This window comes from Vicugna pacos, chromosome 18, assembly GCF_048564905.1.
Source record: "Vicugna pacos chromosome 18, VicPac4, whole genome shotgun sequence".
In the NCBI taxonomy this organism is placed as follows: Eukaryota; Metazoa; Chordata; class Mammalia; order Artiodactyla; family Camelidae; genus Vicugna; species Vicugna pacos.
The window spans coordinates 39,133,884-39,158,407 of NC_133004.1; the positions used below are offsets into that span (position 1 = coordinate 39,133,884).

Genomic DNA, 24,524 nt, shown 5'->3' on the forward strand with positions numbered 1-24,524 from the left:
TCTACCTACTGACTTTACAAATTTAGGGGAATTTGCACAATTAACTTACACTGGATCTTGCAAGGACAAGGAAGTGTTTTACTTACTTACAACAAAAACATCTGTAACATAATTCTCTCCCTTCAAAGCAGGGAACCCTATAAAATACACAGAGATCTCTCTTTGTATTTACCCAGGACATTAGCAGTGGGAAGGGGGTTGGGATTGGGAGAAAAGCCAAGGCTATTTTAAAAGTGGAAAAAAACAAGAAACTATCTCAAAAAACGCATTTTTCTACTCGTCAGTAGCTACCCTTTCCCCTCCTCTGTCTGAAAACTTAAAAACAGAAAACATCGCCTGTGAAGACACTCTGGTGTCACTCAGAGGTGAGACAGCAGCCTCAGGCTGTGGAATCCCAGCCCCTCTTCCAAGCAGGTCGCCGCCACACAGTCTGCCCTGGGGAGTTCTTTCCAAAAAGCCCCCTCCACACCCCTATAACGATGGAGAACTCCTGGCAGCCTCGATTCTCTTGCTTGTAGTTAGCGGAGGATCTAGGAATCAAACACAGCAGTTAGAAATACAACAGGACTCGGACATCCCAGAGGGAGTCAAAGCCCATCCCAGGTCTGTGGTGACGGGTCCAAGGGGAGTCAGGGACAGATGCCATCGCTGCACGGGGTGGGTTCTGAGAAATGGTGACCAATTAATATGGTGGCTTTGAAACTTCAAGTCAAGAACGTGGGATGCAGTCTCAGAAAATCAGAACAGAAGGGACCCTAGGAACATCCAGTTTGACTTCACTTTTCAGATGAGATCCCAAATAAATAACCAACTCCCGAATGCTGGCAGAGCTTTACTCATTAGTCTTGCTCAACTGCTCTACCAGGACTTACACTTTCTCAGCTGTTTAGAGACGTGGAAAATGCCCCGAAGAGCCAAACACACAGGCAGCTGCTTCTCAATGGAGCACACGAAAGATCTGTGCCACACTGAGCAGCACGAGCCACACAGGATGCGACCAGACAGGAAGGCTGGACAGGCCTCGCCTGGGCAGCGCCACAGGACTGCCAGCTTCACACCACGCACCTCTGCGCGCTGATGGCAGAAACGCAGGGTGGCAGTTTATCTGCAGCCAGGAGACTGGACTTGACTCCTGGGTTCCACTATTTCCGGCTCTGTGATCCTGGGTAAGTCACACCTCCTGTTTCCTCACCTGTAACACATGCCTGATTCTATGTACTTCACTGAGCTGTTACAGGACCAATGTGACACTGTCTGGAGGAGGGGACACAAGGAAAGCCAGTACAATGGTCGATGGTTCTGCAGTCCCTGCCTGGCCCACCACCCCTCCTCCCCAGCTCCCCAGAGCGGAACGCTGGCCCCAGGGCCACGTAAAATGCCACACACGGGTGGGTGCTGGCTGGATGCGCCATCCCAGCCTCCTGTCACGGTGTGAGCAGCTGTCTGGGCCATGCTTGCGTGTATCCAAGCCCAAGCAAAGTCATGGAGAAACAATGGGATCTTGTGATACTCTGTGATGCAACCACACTGAGAAATGTCCAGCCCTGGGGCCAAAACCAACCGGACGTGCCCTCTGGTCACCTGTAACTGCCATCCAGCTTGAGTACCAACAGCGCCCAAAGTGCTCAGGCCCAGGACTGACAGCGAACCAGGCCTGAGTCAGTGAGGAGAGAGGGAGGCCTGGGGGGGCACTGATGAGGCCGGATTCAATTATTCCATCGCTAGTGCCACCTCTCCTACACACACGTGCAAGACTCGCCATACTGTTGAAGTGAGGAGTGGCTCTGCTTTACACAGAATTCAACTCTTTGTCCAGCCAATTATAAATGGTAAAAGCACTAGAAGGAAACAAGACAGTTCTTCTCAATTGAGAAAGGGAAAGGCAAAGAAACAAATGAGAAGATGCTGACCAGTCATTAGTAACCAAGGAAAAGCAAATTAAAACATCAGAAAGGTGCACTGAGGCCCCTTCCACTGGTAACCTCACCTCCTGAAATCCCTTCAACAGAAACAGAAGTACCCTGAGTACCCTAAGGACTTGAACTTGGTAGGTACCGCCTCTGCCTGCCAGCTGGGAGCCCCCTGCTCTCCTCCTGGGGCTCTGGGGCTCTCCTTTTGCTTTCTCCCAAGTCCAAAGGTCCCCCCACAAACTCTTCCCTCTCAAGCATCAGGTAACCTAAGGAAAACAAAAAAATTCCTGCTAACCTATGATGAAGAACAAATTTAGTTTCCTTCTGCCTCAAATTTCCCTACTCCATTTGAAGGTCTTCCATTACAAAAATGCCCCATTATTTTCTTAGGGAAGGAAACGTTCTTTTGTGTAAGAGGAACTCCGCCACTCTCCCAAAGCAACCAATTAAAAATGCACAATATTTCTATCCTGCCACAAAGATTCAACGTTATAAACTGTAACAATAGGTCAAAAAGTGAAAAAAAAAAGCCTATCTTTTTGACAGGAAGGCATTTGATAACAATCATTCCTGATAAAAGCCTTTAGTTTAAAAACATTTCCCTAATGTTACAAAAAGAAGAATCTCTTTCAACCTCATGCTTAACAGTGTAGAAGCAACAGTTCCAACTGCTAGTTGTGAAAGACACGGGTACTCAGAGTCCTCACCACCATTTAACACTGTTCTAGAAGTACTCAGCCCCCGTAGTTAGGTGGGCTCGGAAGACAGTAAGGGGGCCGTATAGCTCAGTGGTAGAGCGCGTGCTTAGCATGCACGAGGTCCTGGGTTCAATCCCCAGTACCTCCATTAAAATAAGTAAATCAATCTAATTATCTCCCTCCACCAAAAAAAAAAAAAAAGAAAAAAAAAAAAAGAAGAGCCGTAGATGGCAGAAGGACAAGTTTACCATTACTTGTACATAATGAGCACATGCCTAGAATATCCAGGGAAGGAAATGACATAACTAAAAGCTATCAAAAAACTGAAAAATTCAGAAAGCTTTTGGTTAGAGAGAAACAAAACAGACAATTTATAGAAAGAACATATGACTTGCAAACATGTGAAAAGATACCTGATCAGGGGGCAGATCCCACTTCAGATGCACCAAACTGGCAAATATGAAGACCTCTAACCATACAAGTGATGGCAAAGCTATGGAATGGAATCTCAGACACTATCAAAGGGGATGGCAAGTGGTACAGGCACCTGAGAGGTCAATGTAGTGATTCCCGGTTCTGTTGAAGATACACATACTACCACCCAGTGACACAACAGTTAAATAAACAGCATGGAAAACTCAGGTATGGGGACAACTATGTCAGCTCCCATCCATCCATCCATTGTCCATCCATCCATCCCTGCTAAGAACATGATGATTAGCAGACTGTCATGCTATTCTTTCTACTTTTGAATAGGTTTGAAAATGTCCATAATAAAAATTCAATCATCAAGTGAAAAAAAAAACTGTTTCAATCTAGTCTGTGCCCCATGAAAGACTGTAGAAATAAACACTGTAATCAGTATTCACTCAGCACAGACATGTTCCCGAAAATGCAGACTGGTGGAGAAAACCTCTGGATCAGACACTGGGATTTTATGAGGCTCATTAGCTGAATTTTCAAATTGAAACCAATAAAAAGGAACACTTTAGCATAAATAAAAATGTATCAAAGTAGCAAAGTTCCCATTTCATTTTAAAAAGCCAATACTCAGAGCATACCAGAGGGCAAAGACAGAGAGAAAAGACACCATGTCACCAGGGCCCACGGAAAGACCAGCCCGGGGACTGACAAAGACACAAGAAGTCAGACTCAGGCAAGGAGCACAGACAAAGGTCCAGCAGGGTGGACTCCTGCTGAATATATTAATATGAAACAAGCTGCTTCTGAGGAGAGTAAACTCCCGGCCTGGGGAAAGGGCACAGTCGCTGTGAAACAGAAACTCAAGCAATGATACGATCAGGGTCCACTATAGCTGCACAAAATAATGTGCAGTAATCAAAGAGGAGTGTGAAAATGTAACTGAGAAGGCAGAGAAGTGATGTAATCCTGGAGCCAGGAGCCAGAGGCTGCAGAGCCCGGGACGTTTGTGTTGGAAATCTGAGGACAAAGAGCTGAGAATCAGGGCAGGGAAACTGGAGTTCCCACGGCATCGGGTACCAGCCCTGCCTGTCCCGCAGCCCTGTCCTATGCCCTCTCATCCCACAACAGTGAACCAGAGTAAGGGGACAGACGTGAACAGCATCTGTGAGAAGGCTCAAGAACAGCGAGCCTTCACCTTTTATGGTCACAGAGCCATTTGAAAAAACTGATGAAAGCTGTAGGTCCCTCTTCAGAAGATGCACAAAAGTTACACATAAAGGTGCAGATTCAGAGACCCTCCTTGAAGCCATTTAACTGGTTCTTTTTCTCAAAATGTTACTCAGTCAATCAGAAGAACCTAGTCTAGGTATCTCAAATATCCAACTGAGTGAGAAGAATCTTACAAGCAGCCTGAGCTCCCCCACACTACACGATGTGATGTTCTGGCCCCCACCACCCCCTGCTGGCTGTGTCCTCCATCCTGCCCCTCCTGCTCCTGCCACCCTGCCTGGCAGCCGTGCAAAGCCAGCTCTCACTGCTGCACCCACCTTCACCCGCCTGGCCCCACCTTGGCCCTGGGTTCTCTGGTGGCCTGTTCCACACTGACTCTTCCTGCTGCAGTCCCCTGGGCTTCCCTGCTGGTCCTCCGGGCCAGCAAGCGGCTCCCTCCCTTGGCTACATCCCTCTATTTCTTCTTGCTGCTGGCATGAGTCAGGCATCCATCCCTACCTAATGCGAACACACATCAAGCTTTCTAAGTGGTCCCCTGAAACGTACACTTTCTGGGTTTAAATTGAACCAGAGAGCACGCTAGGCCCCTTCCCCGACTTGGGGGTGGGTCAGGACTCACAGCACAGCCCTCCCACACTTCCTCCGAGGACAACTGTCAGAGCTCACGGTTGTCAGCTGCCACTGTGCCGCAGGGAAGGCAGCAGGATACCTGATTGAAGAGGGGGCAAGAGTGCCACCCGACCGCCACCCTCGCTTCAAAAAAAGGTTTATGTCACTCAACACGTTATTGTTCTAATGACCACTCAGCCACTCGCCGCCTCCTCTGACGAGAACACCTTGAGAAAGCCGTCCACCCCACTGCGGTCCACAGACCAGCTGGACCATGTCACCTGGGAGCTGCTCAGAAGTACAAATTCTCAGCTGAATCGGAACCTCCGGGGAGGGAGCCCGGGAAGCTAGGCTGTAACAGCCCTGCGGGCTGTCAAGGCGCTGACCCTGCAGCACTGGCTCACGCTCCCTCCTCTCCCACCTCCTGCTCATGCCACACATGGGCGGGTGGCAGCACCCGGGTTCCCATGGCTCCACCGCGGCCGCAGCACGCTGGCAAGTCCACCGAATGTCCCTCAGTCCTTGTCTTTTGAGTCCTCTGTGCTGCTGGGTTTGACACTCCTAGTTACTCTATGAAATTCAACCCTCTAGAGGGTGTTCATTAAAAAAATGTTTTAACCTTTTCTGGTGTCAGAGACCCTACTGAGAAGTGGTGGCAGCCATGGAATGGGTGTGTGCACAACTGTTCAGGGGTTCATGCATCCCTCAAGCCCACCGGAGACCCCCAATTAAACCTCCCATTCCTTCTCCTGGTTCCATGTTGGTGTTCCCAGGGTCCATCCTTGGCCCCCCACCTTCCTCTTTCTATACACCCTCCTGGATGACCTCATCACATGCCTGGATTTCACTGCCCTGCGTATACTTGTGGCCACCACACACTCTCCAGCCAGGCTTCTTCTCTGACCCCCAGACTCACAATCAACTGTCTGCTAGTCACCTCCACCCGGATGTCCTACCCGCACCTCAAGCTCCTTAGGCCCAAGCTAATAACACCTGCCCCAAGCTTCCTTCAGTCGGAAATACCTCCAGGGACCCAGCAATCACAGCTGGAAATCTGAAGTTCATTCTTGATTCTTTCCCCCATCCCAACAGCAAATCGTGTGACTGTGCCACCTGAAACAGTCCCTGATGTTCTCCCTCCTCCTCCTTGTCCCCACGTCTGCGCTCAGGCTCTCATCTGCTGGCTGAGAGGTCGGCTGGGACTGTCTCTTGGTTATAGTCCTCTCCCCTTACACCATTATTCCCCCAGCCACCACAGGGATTGCTACAAGAGGAAACGCTCCAGCGAAGGCTGTTATGATGATCTCATTTGGGATAGAAGGGATTAGGTAGAGAAAACGTAGGATGTATGGTTCTAGGTTACCTTTAAAAGGAAATCTGTAGTTCCTAGTAGATGCTGCCATATAAGAGGGTGTGACACACAGAATAATGGCCCCCAAAGATGTCCACCCCTTAATTCACAGAACTAGCCACTATGTTACCAAACGGGGCAAAAGGGAGTTTGTGATTAGATTAAGAGTACTGAGATGGGAGATTATCCTGGATTATCTGGGTGGGCCCAGTACATTCAGAAGGCTGCTGAGGGAGACAGAAGGTCAGAGTCAGAGAAGAAATGTGACTACAGTGAAGCAGAGGGGAGGGAGGGGCTGAGAGAGAGATACTGACCAGGGTGGGAAGGGGGTGGTAGTCTGAAGATGCTATGCTACTGGCTTTGAAGTTGAAGGAAGGAGCCACTAGCCAAGGAATGCAAGCAGCCTCTACGGGCCATTTGTTACAGCAGCAACAGGAATCCAGCACAGAGCGATTTTCTTACACTCGCGACTGTCACATTCAGCTCACAAGTCGTCACCACCACCAAGCCCTGTGACATATCAGGCTGCCCCAGGGAATTACAGAGCAAACGTCTGCATCTGTCTGTCACAGCCTTTCCTGTTCGGACTGTGACAATGGTGGTGGGGATGCTGTCACAGCAGCCAGACAGACCACATCCTTGTGGACACACTTGTCCTCTGTGCCAGAGATGATCTGTGCTCATGGCTAGTCACCTCCTTTGTCTATCAGATCTGAAAACCCTTCTCTGGGTTCTTGAAACCCTTAGACTCATCTGCGTTCACCTGGCTTCACCCTGGGCCTGTGACAGCTCCAGCAAAGCCCTCAGAGGGCAGTCAGGAGAACCAGGCCCAGCCTCATCTTCTTCTCCCTCAAGGGTCTCAAGGCACTTAGACACTCACTCGTTGTTAATTCCTTACTGCCCAAGCTCCCTTCTTTCACAATTTGCCTGTATCCTTATTTATCTAAGTTGGTGCCTGAGATTACAGATGCCTGGAGACAGGGCTTAGGCATCCAAGTATGAATCCACGAAATTTAAAACATTTACCAACATCTGACGGGACCTAAGGAGGTGCACAGTGACCTCAAAAATCTGATCACTTCATCCTACAGACGATGAGACTGAAGCCCAAGGGGTTAAATGACTTTGCTGATGCCACAGAAAGCAAGTGAAGACTGAGAATCCAGATTTCCTATTTTTCCACCCCATAATGAAAGGTAAAGGGCATTTCAATAATCATGGATTTTGAAAATTAGAAAAAGGAACCTAGTTAGCTCCTGAAATTTACTTTAGTGACCCTCAGTGATACCTCAGCCACTAGAGCACAGAATCCACTAAAGTAAATCCTAGTAGGAAGCAGGCGTGGGGCCCATTACCGCTGCCAAGACAGGATGCGGAGATGAAGGGGCCAAAGAAACTCTACCAGCGGAAACGTTTCCCAGGAAGGGGTATGGTGAAAAGGTGCCATGAAAAGTGGGGTTATTTATAGTCACACAACAAAGGAATGACTTCACTGACACCTCCTATCTGGGAGAAAAGGCATTTCACAGATTTCCTGAAGATCAAGAGACTGTGTCTAATGATTTGCCTGGGAAACAACACGGCCCTCAGCTGACAAGAGGACGCCCTCCTGGCCCCGTTACCCTTGAGGAAACACACCTCCATTTGGAGGGGAAAAAAGGGGAGATGCAGGGAAAGAAAGTCAGAATTAGTAAAGTGAAATTACAAAACTACGTTTAAACAACGGATTATTTATTCAGGACTCAGATGAGTCTAGCCGGAGGCATGAAATACCTTTACAGACTCAACAGCAGATTGAGAGCTTCTCCTTAATCCCTTTGGGAAGAAGGGGATCAAACAGATTCTCTGCTAGATCTGGTCACATACTGCGAGAGACGATGATCTGCTCCTAGGGTTTCCTGGCAACCGACCAGCCCAGGCTGGACACAGGAAGGCTATTTTGCAAACAGGGAGCCCCTGACCCCAGGCGACCCCTCTAGTCTCGCATCAGCACTGAGCCCTGCGGGACCCGCAGCACCGGCACTCACTCTGGGCAACTCTCTGGTCCAGGACTGAATGAATCACAGGACCTCAACAGGAGTGGGACCGCCACAGCCTGGCCTCTACCTCCACCTGAGTTTCCTGGGAGCTGCTCTGACCCCCCAGAAAACATTTTTTAAAAAGTGTTAAGATCCTCTTTCCCTGAGGCTAGCCAAGCAACATGGCTTGATCCTCTTAATTCTGTAGCTCAAAGGTTTCAGCTTCTCCTAAGCGTGGGAAGCAGGGAAGAGAGAGGAAATTCCTAAACACCTAAGAAAGGAATAAAAAATCCACAGGCAACCAGGGCTAACGCTCCAACTAAAGAAAGGAGCTGAATATGGTTAAAGCCTCAGATACCGTCTGGGGTTTACTTTTCTTTTTTCACTTTTTAAAAAATTTAAGTACAGTCAGTTACAGTGCGTCAACTTCTGGTGTGTTTTTCACCTCTTAATGGAGGCACTGAGCACACCAAGCAGGTGTTCTTACCACCCCCCAACAATTCAAATCAAATGAAAACGGTCAGTCATTTACACAAATGCACAAAGACCTCCACAGGGAAAGGGTCTAATTCTCTGAGCTTTCTTCCTTTCCCAACCTGTAAAATGGGGATAATTTCTCCCTCAGAAAAATGTTGTGACAATTAAATAGGTTTACGGTCATTATGAAGCACTAGAGACATGGAATGATGCTCAGACTCTAGGAAGAACTCTTCAGAAACCTTTTACATCCCAAGCGCTCCCGCTTACTCATTACAGACCTCTGCTTACTCCCACAGGTCAAACGCCAGACCAACCTGAATTCCAGAGACCTTACAGGACACAGCGATACATGCAACTGTATAAATACCCTAAACAACTAGAAGAACATACTTGAACTTTCCTAACAGACATTAACATCCTTCACATGAAAAAGGGTTCTTGAGGGGAAGGTATAGCTCAGTGGTAGAGTGCATGCTTAGCATGCATGAAGTCCTGGGTTCAATCCCCAGTACCTCTGTTAAAAATAAATGAAATAAACCTAATTACTCCCCTCTCCAAAAAAAAGAAAAAGTGTTCTTACAAAACAACAAAGACCCAAAAGAAGAGTGAGCAAAAGATATCGACAGCAATTTGCATAAAGAACAGAGGGCCAATAAATACACAAGAAGATGCTCAACTTCACTAAGAAATTGGGGATACACAGAGTAAAATAATACAGCACCTTTACCCACTATCTTAGGGGAAAAAAATCCACCTGAGGAAAATCTGGGACACTAGCATAGGAGTTGGTACTCAACACAGAGCCCCCACCTCTGGCATTTAAGGGTTCCAAAGCATTTTGGTTGCCCCCACCTGTTCAACCTTTAGAAGAATGAGTCAAGAAGCTCTGTCCAGGACACAACATTGTAAAATGATTATAAATTAAAAAAAAAAGTTAAAAAAAAAGAAGCTCTGCCCAGGCAGACAGAGCTCCTGGTTAATTTCTTTTACTGCTTCATTCTTAAATGTGACAGGACAACCAAGAAACACCAACCATTTGTGGGAAGTCTGCAACATGGAAAAGAAAAACGTCAAAGCAAATGAACAGAAAAATAAACATTTCAGAGAATAAAAGAAAATGTGCAAGAACGGTCCTTATCATTCAGAGATCCACAGGCCAAATATTTGTGGATGAAGTGATGTGATTACAGGCACTCCACACACCCTAAACCAGGCCAGAGCCTTGCTTCGGGATTTTTCAAACCGGAGCTATCGTTGGTTCAGGAAGAGGAGGGAGGCGTCGGGTAAGGAAGAGCCCTCCCTCAGAGGGGCTGTGCGTACACGGATGGCCTGGCACTCCTTATGACGGGACAGAAGGAAGCAGAGAGGAGACCCACTCCCTGAGGTACTGGCCATTCAGCTCCTCCCCTGATTCTGTGAGCTCCCCCAGGACCCCCTCTGTAAGCCTCTTTTCTAGCAGACGTGAGCTAAAGATGCAGTTCTGTTCCTGACAATAACACGAGTCCTGCAGTGATTTCATACTTGGTCCAACCCACACTTACTGAGAGGCAGTCACAGGCCAGGCATGGTTCCAGATGCTAGGAAGTACAAGGATGAGAAAGACATAGTCTCTGAGCTCAAGGCAGTCAGTCTACTGTAACCAGAGGCTTAGAGAGTATAACTCAGACAACTCCATCCCACCAGAACTACCTAACATCTCAGAAGGCTGAGATAAGCCAGTAACACCTAACATCTCAGAAGACAAGAACACATTTTAAATAATCTTAGTCAAAACTAGGTTGGCAACATAATCTAAAAGCCTAGACATTTTGAATGACTAACCAGGCTCAGGAACAACAGAAGAAAAGGGGTGCAGAGAGACCACCAACGACGCAAAAGCCAGAACGCGTCACCACCTCAGCAGCAGCGGGAGTCTGACGTCGTGGCCACTTCAGACCCCAACACAATCACTGCTGGTGACGGGACAAACTCGAGACTTAGGAATACCCGGGAAACCATCTAAAAATCTGGGGCTCCAGAACGCCTGCCAGACCCAGCGGACTCAGAAGGCTGGGCGGTGAGGACAACGGAAAGGAAACTTGTCGCCCTGCTGGGATTTCCAAGATCCGCTTCTAGGACGGACCCGTGAAGAACTGGCTCTTCACTAAGCAGCAGGCCCTGCCGGGTCACAGTCCACAACGTCTGCCCAGGAGCCGCCAGGCCTCCCTTTCTCCTGGACTCTGACAGCCACCAAAAGAGGAAAGTCCTCTGGGTCACGTCTCAGCTCAGGAGACTTGCAAACGCGCCGACATCCCCGCAAGACCTGAAGGCCAGGGTCGCAGGGTCACGGCCAGCGATGATGGCAACGTTTACTTCTGATACCAACTGGCTGTTTCCGACGGGGCAGGGACAGGGGTTTACAGATCACTGTGAAGGCGGCGGGGATGAATGGGCCTTTTCACTGCCGTCTGCTCTCCAGCCTTTTGCAGGGAGACGTGGGAAGCAACAAAGGAGAGATTTATCACCACGAGCCCGCTCAGCAGCTGTTTTCTTATTGTCCCTTGTTTAACTTCTCTCAAGAGAGCAGAGTTATCTCCCCGGCTAAGCAGGTGTTTAAGGCAGGTGATTTTGTTTCCATCAGTTTTCTGAAGTCATGGTAAACCAGACTAGGGGGTTACGTCATGTGGGGAAACCAGAACCCTGTGCCGCTGGATCACGGGGTGGGCGTGTGCGGCAGGGGGGACGGAGGCTTCTGCTCCCTGCTGGTCTCACCCCCACATCTCTAATTCCAAGAGTAAGCAGTTTAAGAGTCTCTGCCCATCCCCCGCCCCCAACATCATGTCCTCTTTACCAGAGGAAAGTGAGGTTGGAGGCTTTCAGGAAAAACCAGACTAAGAAAAGCATTATCTTCGACATCCAAATAAATCATCACATTAATGACAACACTCAGTTTCACGTTTCAAGCTACTGTGGCGGGGGTGGGAGGATGCATACAACATGAACACACCTTTGTTTTCATCTTAAAGCTTAAGGCTTCCCAAACCTGTGAATTTATCACCCAGCGCTGGATGGACTTACCGATCCTCTCTGGGGTCTCCTCTGTGCCAAGACCCCCAGTGAGTGCCTTCCTCCTGCCCCACAGCCATCTCATCACCTTCAAAAAGGAACTTCTCTCCCATTGCAGACAGCCAGTCCTCACTGGCACATCCCTCCCACAGATGGCCCCGGCTCATGATGACTCGACTTACGACTTCTCCACTTGATGGTGCGAAAGTGGCATGCATTCAATAGAAACTCTACTTCAAATTTCGAATTTGGTCTTTGCCTGGCCGAACAATCCATGGTCCCGTATGCTCTCATGACACTGGGCAGCGAGCGGGAGCTCCCAGGAGAACCCCACTGCAAGGTGAACCACGAATACACCTACATCCCTTTTCAACCTGCACAGCCTCTGTTTCACCTCCAGGACAGTATTCAGTAAATTACATGAGACAGTCAATGCTTCATGATAAAACAGCCTTTCTGTGAGACAATGTGGCCCAACTGTAGACTCATGAGAGCGTTCTGAGCACGTCTGATGTGGGCGAGGCTATGTTACCATGTTCTAGGAGGTCAGATGTATTAAATGTATTTCTGACAGACAATATTGTCAACTTATGATGGGTTTAGTGGGACTTAACCCCACCGTCACAGGAAGATCTGTACTAGACAAAATCCTGAAGATTTTATGCTTTAGTCCTTTGCTTACCTTTAATTTTCTCCTACTGCAGAGCCATTAGCACAAGGAGCAAACATTCGGTGACACATTTCTTTCTCTTTGTCTGTGTAGTCCCTGTAGTAGCTGCAGGGAGAAACAGACAGCAGTGAGAGAAGGTCTGTCTTTGTAGGAGGTGACATCTGGTGGCTGGACTCTCTGCTTAGGTCCAGGAACGCTGGAACCGAACTGGGAGGGGATGGAAGCAATGCTGGAGATGGGGCTGGAGTGGAGAAACCCTCGGACAAAAAGCCCACGGTCTGAAAAGACGGCGGCCTGGAATGCCTGGAGCCACCGTCGGCGAGGCTGCAGGCCGAGTCTCACCGAGTGACTCCTCACACTCAGCAGCCTCTAACTTATCTTGAGATTTTTCTTGCTAAAGAATGGTCAGATTCCAAAATTTCTACATCTAACTTGACAGGATATTTACAAATACCAGAAAGGAAATGGCCAGAAAGCCTTAAAGACCTGAAATGCAACAATCAGATCCAAATATAAGAGGTACATACATCTCAGACTTTTTTTTTAATGTCAAAAAAGCTTTGACTAGCAATTTGGATTAAACGTTTAAAAACGTTAACAGGAGTAGAGAATCTCACCAATACAGAGGGACAAAAGAACACCTAAGAAAACCAACAGTGGCTATAATATGAGGTGATGGAGTTATGGATGATAATTATTATATGTCAATATTTTCAAAGTTTTCTACAATGAACATATAATTTCTATAATCAGAAAAAGTTACATTACTGAAAAATTGGTATAACAATCACTTGGGTAACAAGAGAGTCACCCTAAGGGTCTGACTCAGACCTGAAAGGCCCAGTTCAGATCAAATCAGCATCTGTAAGACTGCTTCCTGAGGTCCAGTGACAGCAGCAGTTCCCGGTTGGTGGCAAGTAGGGAAGAGTATCTGAAGAACATCGTCCTTTCTAAAAAGCCACACTGACCACCTCTTCAGGGTGCTGACCAGTGCGGAGGACAAGGAGGTGGGCAATGGTCCAGACAGGTGTGGTCCTGCCTCCTTGGGGAGCTGCAGGTTTCGAGCAGTGAGCACTTCATAAAGTTGGCACTAGGGGGCGCTGCCTCCTAACACGTGAGGGCAACATCGCCCCGTCATCTACCCGACTGGCCAGGCCAGAACGACAGCCACATCATACAGTGCCTTGTCTGTGTGCGCTCCGGCAAATAGAGGTCGTACCTGGCCAGTTTCTTCAGCTCGTTGTTGATGTCATGATTGAAGGGCTGTTCCTTCTGGGCTCGGACTAGAAAATCCCGGGCCTTCTGATACTCAGTCATGAGGAGACAGGCCTGTCAAAGGACAGAATTTTAAAAGCACCCTTTAGGGAAGACAGCACTTTCACAGTGCCCAAGGTGGACACCACTGCTGCCTTTCCTTGGGCATTCACTCCCAAGTCCCTGCCCTCCCACTCACCTGTCCACACCGGAAGAGGGCCTTGGCATTCTTCTGGTCAATGACCAGAGCTTGCTCTCCATAGCGCAGGGCCGTGGTGGGTCGCTCCAGCTTCAGGTATGTAAAGGACAGGTTAAGGAGAACAAGGAGCGTGGCGGTCTCCACCAGGTGCTGCTCCTCAGAGGAGGCTGACCGCCGGCGGAGAAGCACCAAGGCCTATGGAGGGGAAGACAGGGGGTCAGGAGGAGGTGGTCTTATGTAGAGAAAATGCTAAGAATCCACACACATGCCAAAGACTATTAGAGCTGAAATGAGTTCAGCAAAGTTGCAGGGCACACGATCAATATATTAGAGTTAGTTGTATTTCTTTACTCTGGCACTAAACAATCCAAAAACGAAATAAAGAAAGTAACTCCCTTTATAACAGCATCAAAAGAATAAAAGGGCAATAAATCCAAAGTGCAAGACTAATAGGCTGAAAACTAAAAAACTTTGTTGAAAGAAATTAAAGAAGACCTAAATAAATGGAAAGATAGCTCATGTTCATGGATCAGAAGATTAATATTGTTAAGATACCCCAAACTGATCTATACTTTCAGTGCAACCACTACCAAAACTTCAACAGCCATTTTTTACAAAAATGGTCAGGCTGATTTGAAAATTCATATGGAAATTCGAGGGACCCCAAACAGCCAAAACAACATTTTTAAAAAAAGAGAGAGGGAGAGAACAAGGTTGGAAGACTCACATTTTCTAATTTCAAAACTTACTACCAAGCCAGTGTGGTTCCCATAAGGTCACATACGTGGATGAGTGGGACAGACCCTACAACGCAGGCTGAGGGTCCAGAAACAAGCCCACACATCTAGAGCCAACTCATTTTCAACAGGGTGCCGACACCGCTTGATGGAGGAGTAGCCTTTTCAACCAATGGTACCTCAATAAATGGATGTCAACATGAGAAAGAATGATGTTGGATTCCTACCTCATACAACTTACAAAAATTAACTCAAAATGGACCACAGATTTAAACATAAGAGCTCACCTGTAAGATGCTTAGAAGAAAACACAGGTGTAAATCTCTGTGGCCTCAGATTAATTATGACACCCAAAGCACAAATGTTTGCAGATCATATTTGATAAGGTCTAGAATCCATAAGGAATTTTTACAATTCAACAATAAAGAACCAAATTAAAAGTGGGCAAAGGGTTTGAATAAACATTTCTGCAAAGAAGGTATACAAATGGCAAATAAACACATGAAAAGACATTCAACATCATCAGTCATCAGAAAAATGCAAAATCAAAATCACAATGAGATATCACTTCACACCCGCTAGGATAATTTTTTAAAAATGGAAAATAAGCGTTGGTGAGGATGTGGAGGAACTGGAATCCGCGTACTGCTGGTAGGAATGTGAGAAGTTGCAGTCATCATGGAAATATGACCCAGAAATCGCACTTCTAGGTACATCCCTAAGAAAACAGAAAACTAAGTCTACACAGAAAAACTTGTACACAAATGTTCATAGCAACATTATGCTAACTCACAACAGCCCCAAAGTGGAAACAGCCCAAATGTCCACCAACTGATGAACAAATAAACGGCAGCAAGATTCACACAACACAGTGTGTTATTCAGCCATAAAAAGGAATGAAGTGCTGACAGCTGCTACAACATGGATGAACCTTGAAAACATTATGCTCAGTGAAAGAAGCCAGTCACAAAAGGATAAACTACATGATTTCACCGATTGAAGTGTCCACAGTAGGCAAGTTCACAGAGACAGAAAGTAGAACAGAGGCTACCAGGAGCTGGGGGAAGGGGAAACGGGGAGCTACTGTTTAACAGGTAAAGAACTTGAGTTTGAAGTCATGAAAAAGTTCTGGAAATAGGTAGTGGTGATGGTTGTGCAATGTTGTGAATGTTCTTGATGCCACAGCATTGTACGCCTAAAAATGCTTAAAATGGTAAATTTTATGTTATGCGTATCTTAACCACAATTTAAAAATATATATATACATTTTAAAAGGAATAAAGTGCTAATACAAGCTACCACATGGATGAACCCTGAAAACATTTGGCTCAGTGAAAGCAGCCAGACACAAAGGACAGCATATCTGACAATTGTCTCTATGTGACAAGTCCCAGACAGGCAAGTCCATAAAGAGGGGAAGCAAAACAGGGATTACCAGGGCGCGGGAGGGAACGGTGAGTAACTGCTAGTGGGTATGGGGTTTCTTTCTGGATGAGATGTTCAGGAAGGAGACAGTGGTAACAGCCACACGACCCTGGGAATATACTAGCACCACTAACCTGTACACTTAAGTGGGAACTTTATGGGATGTGAGTTATATCTCACCAATAATAAATACATGGTTCTGGGAAAACTGGACAGCTACATGCAAAATACTCAAACTGGACTACTTTCTCACACCATACACAAACATTCAAAATGGATTCAAGATTTAAAATGACCTGAAACCATAAAATTTCTAGAAGAAAACTTGGCAATATATTCTTTCACATCGCTCTAAGTAACTTCTTTTTGGATATGCCTCTTCAGGCAAGGGAAACAAGAGCACAAATAAACAAATGGGACTACATCAAATTAAAAAGCTCTGGCTCAGCAAAGGAAACTACCAACAAAAAGAAAAAGCTGCCAATGAACAGGAGAAGGTATCTGCAAACAATACATCCAATATAGAAAATACATAAAGAACTACAACTCAACAGCAAAAAACCCAAATAATCTGATTAAAAAATGGGCAGAAGATCCAAACAGACATTTTTCCAAAGAAGACATGAAGATGGCCAACAGGCACATGAAAGGATGCTCAACATCACTAATCGTCAGGGAAATGCAAATCAAAACCACAATGAGATACCACCTCACACCTGTCAGAATGGCTGTTATCAAAAAGACAACAAACAACAAGGGTTGCCGAGGAGCTGGAGAAAGGGAACCCTCCTATACTGTTGGTGGGAATGTAAATTGGTGCAGCCACTACGGAAAACAGTAAGGAGGTTACTCATGAAATTAAAAATAGAACCACTATATGATCCAGCAATTCCACTCCTAGGTGTTGACCTGAAGAAAACGAAAACACCAATTTGAAAAGATATATGCATCCCAATGTTCATAACAGCATTATTTACAATAGTCAAGATATGGAAGCAACCTAAGTGCCCAAAAATAGTTGAATGGATAGAGAAAATGGGTATATACACACAATGGAATATTATTCAGCCATAAAAAACGAACTCTTGCCATTTGTGACAACATGGATGGACCGAGGGAGTTATTATGTGAAGTGAAATAAGACAAAGAAAGGTACTGTATGACTTCACACATATGCAGAATCTGAAAAGCAAATGGACAAACACAACCCAACAGAAACAGAGTCACAGATACAGAGAGCAAACATGTGGTTGCCAGAGGGGAGGGGTAGGAGAAGGAGAGAAAAAGATGAGGGAGACGAAGAGGTACAAACTTCTAGTTGCAAAATAAATGAATCATGGGTACGGAATGTGCAGTGTGGGGAACACAGTCAATAACTATATAATATCTTTGTATTCTGACGGTAACTAAGCTTACCAAGATCATTTTGAAATGTACAGAAATAACAAATCACTATGTTATGTAATAGAAAGTAACATAGTGCTGTAGGTCAACTATACTTCAGAAACAAATTCATAGGAAAAGGTCAAATTCGTGGTTACCAGAGGCAAGGTAGGGGGAGTTGGAGGAAGGTAGTCAAAACATACAAACTTCCAGTTATAATATAAGTGTTAGGATGTAATGCACAGCATGATGAATATAATTACTACAGCTTATGTTATATACGAAAGTTAAGAGAGTAAATCCTAAGAATTCTCATCACAAGGAAAAATACATTTCTTTTCTACTTCTTTAACTTTGTATCTATATGATGATGGGTGCCCCTGAACTTACTGTGCTAATTATTTCATGATATATGTTAAGTCAATCACTATGCAGTACACCTTAAACTTACACAGTGCTGTATGTCAATTATATCTCTATAAAACTAGAAAAAAATTACACACAAATAGCACTGTAAAATTTAAGAATACCAGAGGAAAAAAGATCCTTAAAATCTCTACAGAGAAAAAAATTAGGTCACATATAAAGGAAGAGAAAGGTAAATGGTATTAGAATTAATAGCAATTATAATCATAAATCAAAAACACAATAGAGTCACAAAAACCAAAAAGAAGAGAAATCAAGCATAATACAAAAGAAAACCATCAAACCACAAAAGGAAAAACAAAAAGAAAGGAACAAAGAAGAAATACAAAATCAACCAACTGGAAAACAAGGTTGAAAATGGTAATAAATACATTATCTATCAATAATTACTTTAAATGTCAATGAACCAAATGTGCCAATAAAAAGACAAGAGTGGCAAATCAGAAAATAAAACAAGAGCCTGCAAGGTGCTGCCTCCCAGAGACCACATTAGGGCAAAGGAAGCACACAGACTGAAAGTGAGGGAATGGAAAAAGATATTTCAGGCAAATGAAAAGACTTGGTTGCAATTATAAATGCAAGAATAGAACAATACTGTTCCTCAAAATCTGAGGGACGGCGACTGTATCCTATAATTCCTCACTCAGTTATGCTACCTGTTTAGTGGGAGGTCTACCTTTAGATGTGTAAGGCTTTTTATGGGAAAGTTTTTTTTTCCCCCAAGTGAGCAGGCTTGTTCTCAAGAGGCCGTGATTCAACCTAATCGTAAGCCCAAACCTGGACCTTCCAAGCTTAGGACCCTGGCCTTGTCCGCATGGCGGATGCTGTCAGCCGCCCACCCAGCATCTATTTCCCTCCTCTCCTAACAGAGCCTCCATCTCAGTCAATGCAGCAACGTACTAATGAAACAACGTCCCCCAGCGCCCTATACAAGTACAGCTAAGGGTGTGCATTTACCACGGCTCTGCCCAAGAAGAGATGAAGGGTGGGGGGACTTCTGGAAAGCTCTTAACATTAACAAACATGCTGGACTCTTCTCCCCTCCCTTCTTCCTGCTCAGGTGACTGTGTGATGCTGCAGGCTGACTGATCAACTTGAGAGTAAAAAGACAAAGACATTTAAGGGCAGCTGACCCTGGGTATCTGGGCATCTGGGCATCTGGAATCTGGATCTGATGGCTTTGTGGAACTGCCATGCCAGCTTTTGACTGCCTGCCTTTCTGTGTGAGTGAAAACTAAGCCTCTAGTTTATTTGCGGTACTGTTTTTCAGGATTCTGTGGCTTACAGCTGAATGCAAACCCTGAACGTTTAGGCTCAATATGCAAGTGAGACAAATCAGAATGTCCCTATACTCTAAACTCTAGAACCAAGGGCACAATGCGCTCATGACAGTTGCTGAATGCGTTACAAAGCAAATGGCAAATTTCTGCCAGTAAGACCTCCACAAGAACCCAAATCACAATCAGAAGCTTGGTGAGAATGCAGTGAGAGAGTTAGATAAATTTTCACTGTATGAAGAAGACAAATGGGGTGGAGAATTCAGTTGGCAGGGGACCCAAAGCCAGAATGAGAATCTTAAAAATCTTTTCATTGAAATACACACATACAGGTAAGTACAAAAACAAGTGTCCAGCTCAATGAATTTTCACAACCTGAACACACCCATGTGACCACATCCAGATCCAAACATGGAACATTCCCAGGCTCCCCCAGACCCTGTGGCCCCTCTCCCAGTCCCTAGCCCTCTGGCAGGATTTTTAAATGAGATTTTTCTTAACAGTTGCACACGAAAAGTAGCGAAAGAGACAAAGTCTGGATCTCTTAAATAAGGAAATTTTTGGGGTCTAAACTTATCCTTCAAAAGCATTCTTACCCGTTTGTATCTCACTCTGGCATCATAGAAACGATTTTGGCGGAAAAGGTAGTTGCCGAACTCCCGTTCAGTAGCTGCCACTTTTAGGACCTTCTGAAGTGGAAACTCATCTTGTTGCTCCTGAGGATCAAAGACAAGGACACCCAGCAAGGAAACAAAGCCCCAGGGCCACAACGCCAGTGTCATTACAGCCAGCAGTTCTCCAGATCAGGAACTTCTGTTCACTGCTGCGTGTGGGCTAAGTGCCTCTGCAGAAGTCACCCGTGTGGATTCCAACAGCAGGTGGGTGTCCTTCCCGCCCCTGCTTTACACAATAGAGCTGAAAGGAAGCCTACGCCTTCAGTCCTAGAGATGCTCCCTAAAAGAGCAATTTCTCATGGAATTAGAAACTGATGGAACTTGACAAGCACAAGTCAGGTCTCACGACACCCACTTATCCAGCATGTATTTGAGAGGTCTTGGTCTGCCCGGGGCCCTGCTGCCCTTTGTGGCCCTGATGTGCTACCCTGGGTACATATTAGAGTCACCAGTAGAGCCTCCTTTTTAACAGGTGTCCTGGCCCCACCCCCAAAGATTCTAAATCAGGACACAAGAGGTGGGACTCAGGTTGTCTGCAAGAACCTCTTTTGTGGAAAGATGAGAAAAAGACCCCTCACTGGAGGGGATGACACTTTAGCTGGGGGGAACATCATACACAGATGTAAAACTGGGGGGACATCTAAGGCACACACTCAATGTGAGACAGTGTGACAAAGAGTACACATGACTGCTGGCGAGAAGCCCTCTCTTCGTGGGCTGAGAAAAGGCAGTTTTTAAGTTATGAGGACAGAGGCCATTTGTTCCAGTTTGCCTGGGATTGTCCCCATTTACACCTGATGTCCTGGTAGCCCACTCTGTTAATAGCTCCCTTCGCACTCAAGGGTCCTGGGTTGAACAATAAATCACACGGTCGCCCTAATTATGAGCTCTCAATGCTTGACTTGATGGAAACCCAACCGTGTTGAGAAGCAAACATTCACCATCTTTCAGGGAGAACACAAGTTCACCTGCTGGTCCATAACAAACCCTTGGCCTACACATGCACCCACACACAAGAGCCACTACTGAGACAGACACGCTAGGAAGTGGCGGGACCCCCTCCCCCCACAGGAGCCTCCAGTGGAACCCGGGGGGGAGGATCAGCAGGCGGAGGGTAAGATAATTACCAAAACCACAAACTCCTCCCTACTGAGTGCCGACACCTGTGCCCCAGAACTTACGGCTGAAAGGGCACAAAACTTGTCTGACTCAGCAGAGTCCAGGAAGTCAAGGAGCTCGATCTCAAACAAGACGGTGGTGTTTGGGGGGATGAGGGGAGGACAGCCCAGCGTCCCATAGGCATAGGTCGGTGTGAACAGAAACCTGGCCAGCTCTCCTTTCCGCATGCTCAGAAGGCCCAGTTCCATGCCCCAAAGTGTGATATCTGGAAGGGACCAAAGAAAAAAAAAAAAGAAAGAAAAAAGAAAAAGAAAAAAGAAAGAAAAAAGTGGTGGAAGCTTACCCCATATCCTCTTTCAATGCTATCAATTTCTTCCCCTTTCAAATCAAATCTTTCTGCATGGTATCCCAAGCCTTCTGCATTGTGGGCCCAACTCACTTTTCAGCCTTGTTTCTCATTGCCACCACCTTTCCCAGACCCTAACTTTCCCAGGCTCTGCAGCATTCTGGCCTCTACCTCTCGGTTCATGCAGCTCCTTCCTACAACGTTGTTCTCCTTCCCCAGGGGAGCTTGGCTTCTACTCTGAGTGAACTCTTAGTCAACTTCAAGGCTCACTTCAAATGCCCTCTCTTCCATGAAGTCTTCCCTGATCTTCCGAGTTTGAATTAATCGTGCCTTCATTAAATACTCCCACAAAACACTGCTTATACCTCCCAGGGATTCCATCAGGTTAACTGTCTGAAGTGTGTCAATCTCTACCACATTGGCCTTAGACCTTTCTTTTTTCAAGTTTTACTTATCTTTTTAATTTTTATTCATTTATTTTTAATTTTGGGGGGGAGATAATCAGGTTTATTCACTTTTATTTATTCTTTAACAAAGGTACTGGGGATTAAATCCAGGGCCTCGTGCAGGCTAAGCATGCACTCCCACTGAGCTACACTCTCCACCTGCTGACCCCAGACCTTCTAATCAACTGAGTACCTCTCTTTTCACCATGCATTGTGGGCAGTAAACATTCAATAGGTGTTTACTCAATAAGCAAACCAAGAAAAATGCAGTACCCAACGATAAAGTCAGGATGCAAAGATAATCTTGCCAGGTAGGCCATTTCCCAAAGAGCTAGGTCTCATGGAGGAATGTGGGAGAAAATATGGCTGGTTTAGCCAAACCCAACCTCAGAAAAACCAACTCAGAGAATCTGGGCTCTGGGCAGTTTTCCAGTGCCAAGGCGTTGCCCTCACCAGTTCCTGAGAACAATCGCTTCTTTTCCAGCCCCTTATCTGAACTCACCCTCTCCAAGTTTCATGAGCCGAAGAGTTTTCCTAAAGCAATTAGAATCAAAAGGCTTGTCCATGTGCTCCAGATATCCAGAATATTTCACTAGGACAAAAGAGACAGTGTGAGGAAAATGGACCAAAGACACCCATGCCTCCATGTCAAATCTCTTTAACTGTCACAGAAAAATAATGGAAGTACCAGCTGCCCTTAAACTGCCCCACACCCCAAGAGATAGGATAATTATTTATGTAACATTTGGATACCTGCCCTTTGGCTCTGAGGTTCAAGAGCTGGGCTGGTGGCCCCCGGAGAGCCCCTTGTTCACACAGGCCTCAGGCAAAGGGGAAATGGGTTCCCTCGCTTTCTCTTAAAAACCTGAATTCTAACAAAATTCATTTTTTTAACGTGGCCCCCCAAAGTAAAGTGCAGTGCAAAGCCTGCTGCCCGAGGAACCACCAGCACTTCGGCATCGCCAGCTTCCCGAGGGCAAATGGCGCCTGAGGCCTCAGGCCTTACCGAGCACCGAAGCGTCGGGTGTCACCAGCTCTCCAGCGCCCTCTCGGATGACGTCCTTCAGCACGCCCCGGTCCCCGGAAATGTCCAGCATCCTCTGACTTAACCGCTGGTACGGAGACTTGTGGGGAATGAAACACAAGATCTCAGAGCCCCCGGCCGGCACCCCGCCTCTGGCGGCCCCGGCTCCTGACTCCTGAGCGCCCAGGCCCTCACCTGGGTGGAGGCGTCCTCCCTTTGCTGGGCTCCCGGGTTCCTGTGTGCCGCCTGCCCCGCGGCCCCACCACCCTCCCACTGGTGGCGACACGGGGGCCCCTTTGTACCTGGCTGTCCGTGCCCGAAGGTGGCATTCCGTTCAGGGGCCGCGAGAAGGTGCTCATCACTGCGCTCCAACCGCAGCCAACCGCCCTCAGGCCGGCGCAGGGCGCTCTGGGCCGCATGCGCAGACGCGCGGCAGGGCACGTGACGCGGCACGTGGCGGGGGCGCTCCGAGCTGGATCCCGCACGCGTCTGCGCAGAACAGTACGAGGCGCGCGACGGGGCGCTTCGGAGCTCAACCCGGCAGGTGTCGCGGGCTCATGGAGTTTGATCCAGCATCTGGTGAGGCCGCGCAGAGCACGACGGGTGCTGGAGCAGGGGTGTATGGTGCACGTGACGAAGGCGTAAGGACCCGGTCACGCAGGTGGTGAGGACGGGCAGTGGGGCACGTGATGGGGGGGTAGAGACATGGGTGCTTAGGCTGTGGGGGTCGTGGCCTGCAGGTCCAGAGCTCCTATTTCTTAACACTCTGGAGACCCTCTCCCATCTCTTATCTTTTCCATTCAGTGACTTCCCACCACACCTCGTGATGTGCGTAGTGTGGTATGACTACAGTATTTATTAACTGTAAAGCAAAACGTCATTGAACTTGTAAACCTTTGAAGTTCTTTTAATAAGAATGTTCATAATTCATTAATATTGAATAAAAGAAGTTGGATGCAAAATAATACATACTATTGAATTATTTTTATTTAAAATTCAAAACCAGGCCACATTAATCTACAATGCTAGGAGTCAAGATAGTAGCTGCCCTTATTAGGGGTTCTAGCTGGGGGGCACATGAGGAAGCCTTCTGGGTGCTGGAAACATTCTGTATCTTTTTTTTTTTAATGCTTACCACTTTATTATAAAGAATGCAAGAGAGGAGGGTATAGCTCAGTGGTAGTCCATGCTTAGAGTGCAAGAGGTCCTGGGTTCAATCCTCAGGACTTCCATTAAAAAAAAAAAAGCCCTCCTGATAAAGGATACAGATGAGCAGTCAGGTGAAGAGGTATACAGGGTGAAGTCTGGAAGGGTCCGGAGTTCAGAGGCTTCTTTCCCCGGGGAACTGGGGTGCACTACTGTCCCAGCACAGGGATGCATTCACCAACCCAGAAGCTCCTCTGCATCTTGACCTGGAGAGTGAGTGTGTATATATACATATATGTTGTATCTCAAGTGTATGGTTAAGATTTGTGCACTTTAAAGCAGTTATACGTCAACTTAAAAATCTAGGTAAATAAAAATACCTTCAAAATTCTGAAGAGAGAGAGAGATTGAGGTTCAGAAAGAATTGTGTTAAAGCACAAGTCCGTTCCTGTCTGGGGCCTGTGAGGTAGGAGCAGGTGCCGGTCCCCTGTCTCCACCCCTACCCCGTGCCTGGCCCAGGCGCGCACCTGAGCATTGCAGTTATCGGAGCTGGCCAAGTAGAGGCTGCCTCCCCAGTCCCGTGATGTGGCCCAGCTTCCACCTGATTCTGAGCGACCTTGAGGTCACCTGGGTG

General features: G+C 46.7%; 1 protein-coding gene and 1 long non-coding RNA gene across 2 annotated transcripts; one reads left to right on the top strand and one right to left on the bottom strand.

Annotated features, from left to right (window-relative positions):
* Nucleotides 1-57: 57 nt before the first annotated feature.
* On the bottom strand, nt 58-23,156 carry FKBP6 (FKBP prolyl isomerase family member 6 (inactive)). Its single transcript, XM_006201380.4, has 9 exons — nt 23,047-23,156; nt 22,727-22,844; nt 22,223-22,312; nt 20,991-21,193; nt 19,732-19,851; nt 13,888-14,082; nt 13,654-13,763; nt 12,447-12,539; nt 58-530 (listed from the first exon to the last, which is right to left on the bottom strand). The coding sequence occupies exons 1-8, from the start codon at nt 23,101-23,103 to the stop codon at nt 12,449-12,451; spliced, it is 984 nt and encodes a 327-aa protein (XP_006201442.1). The 5' UTR covers nt 23,104-23,156; the 3' UTR covers nt 58-530; nt 12,447-12,448.
* On the top strand, nt 19,764-23,711 carry LOC140687133 (uncharacterized). The gene is made up of 2 exons (XR_012061265.1): nt 19,764-20,013; nt 22,630-23,711. It is a non-coding gene; the product is annotated as an uncharacterized lncRNA (long non-coding RNA).
* Nucleotides 23,712-24,524: the final 813 nt, after the last annotated feature.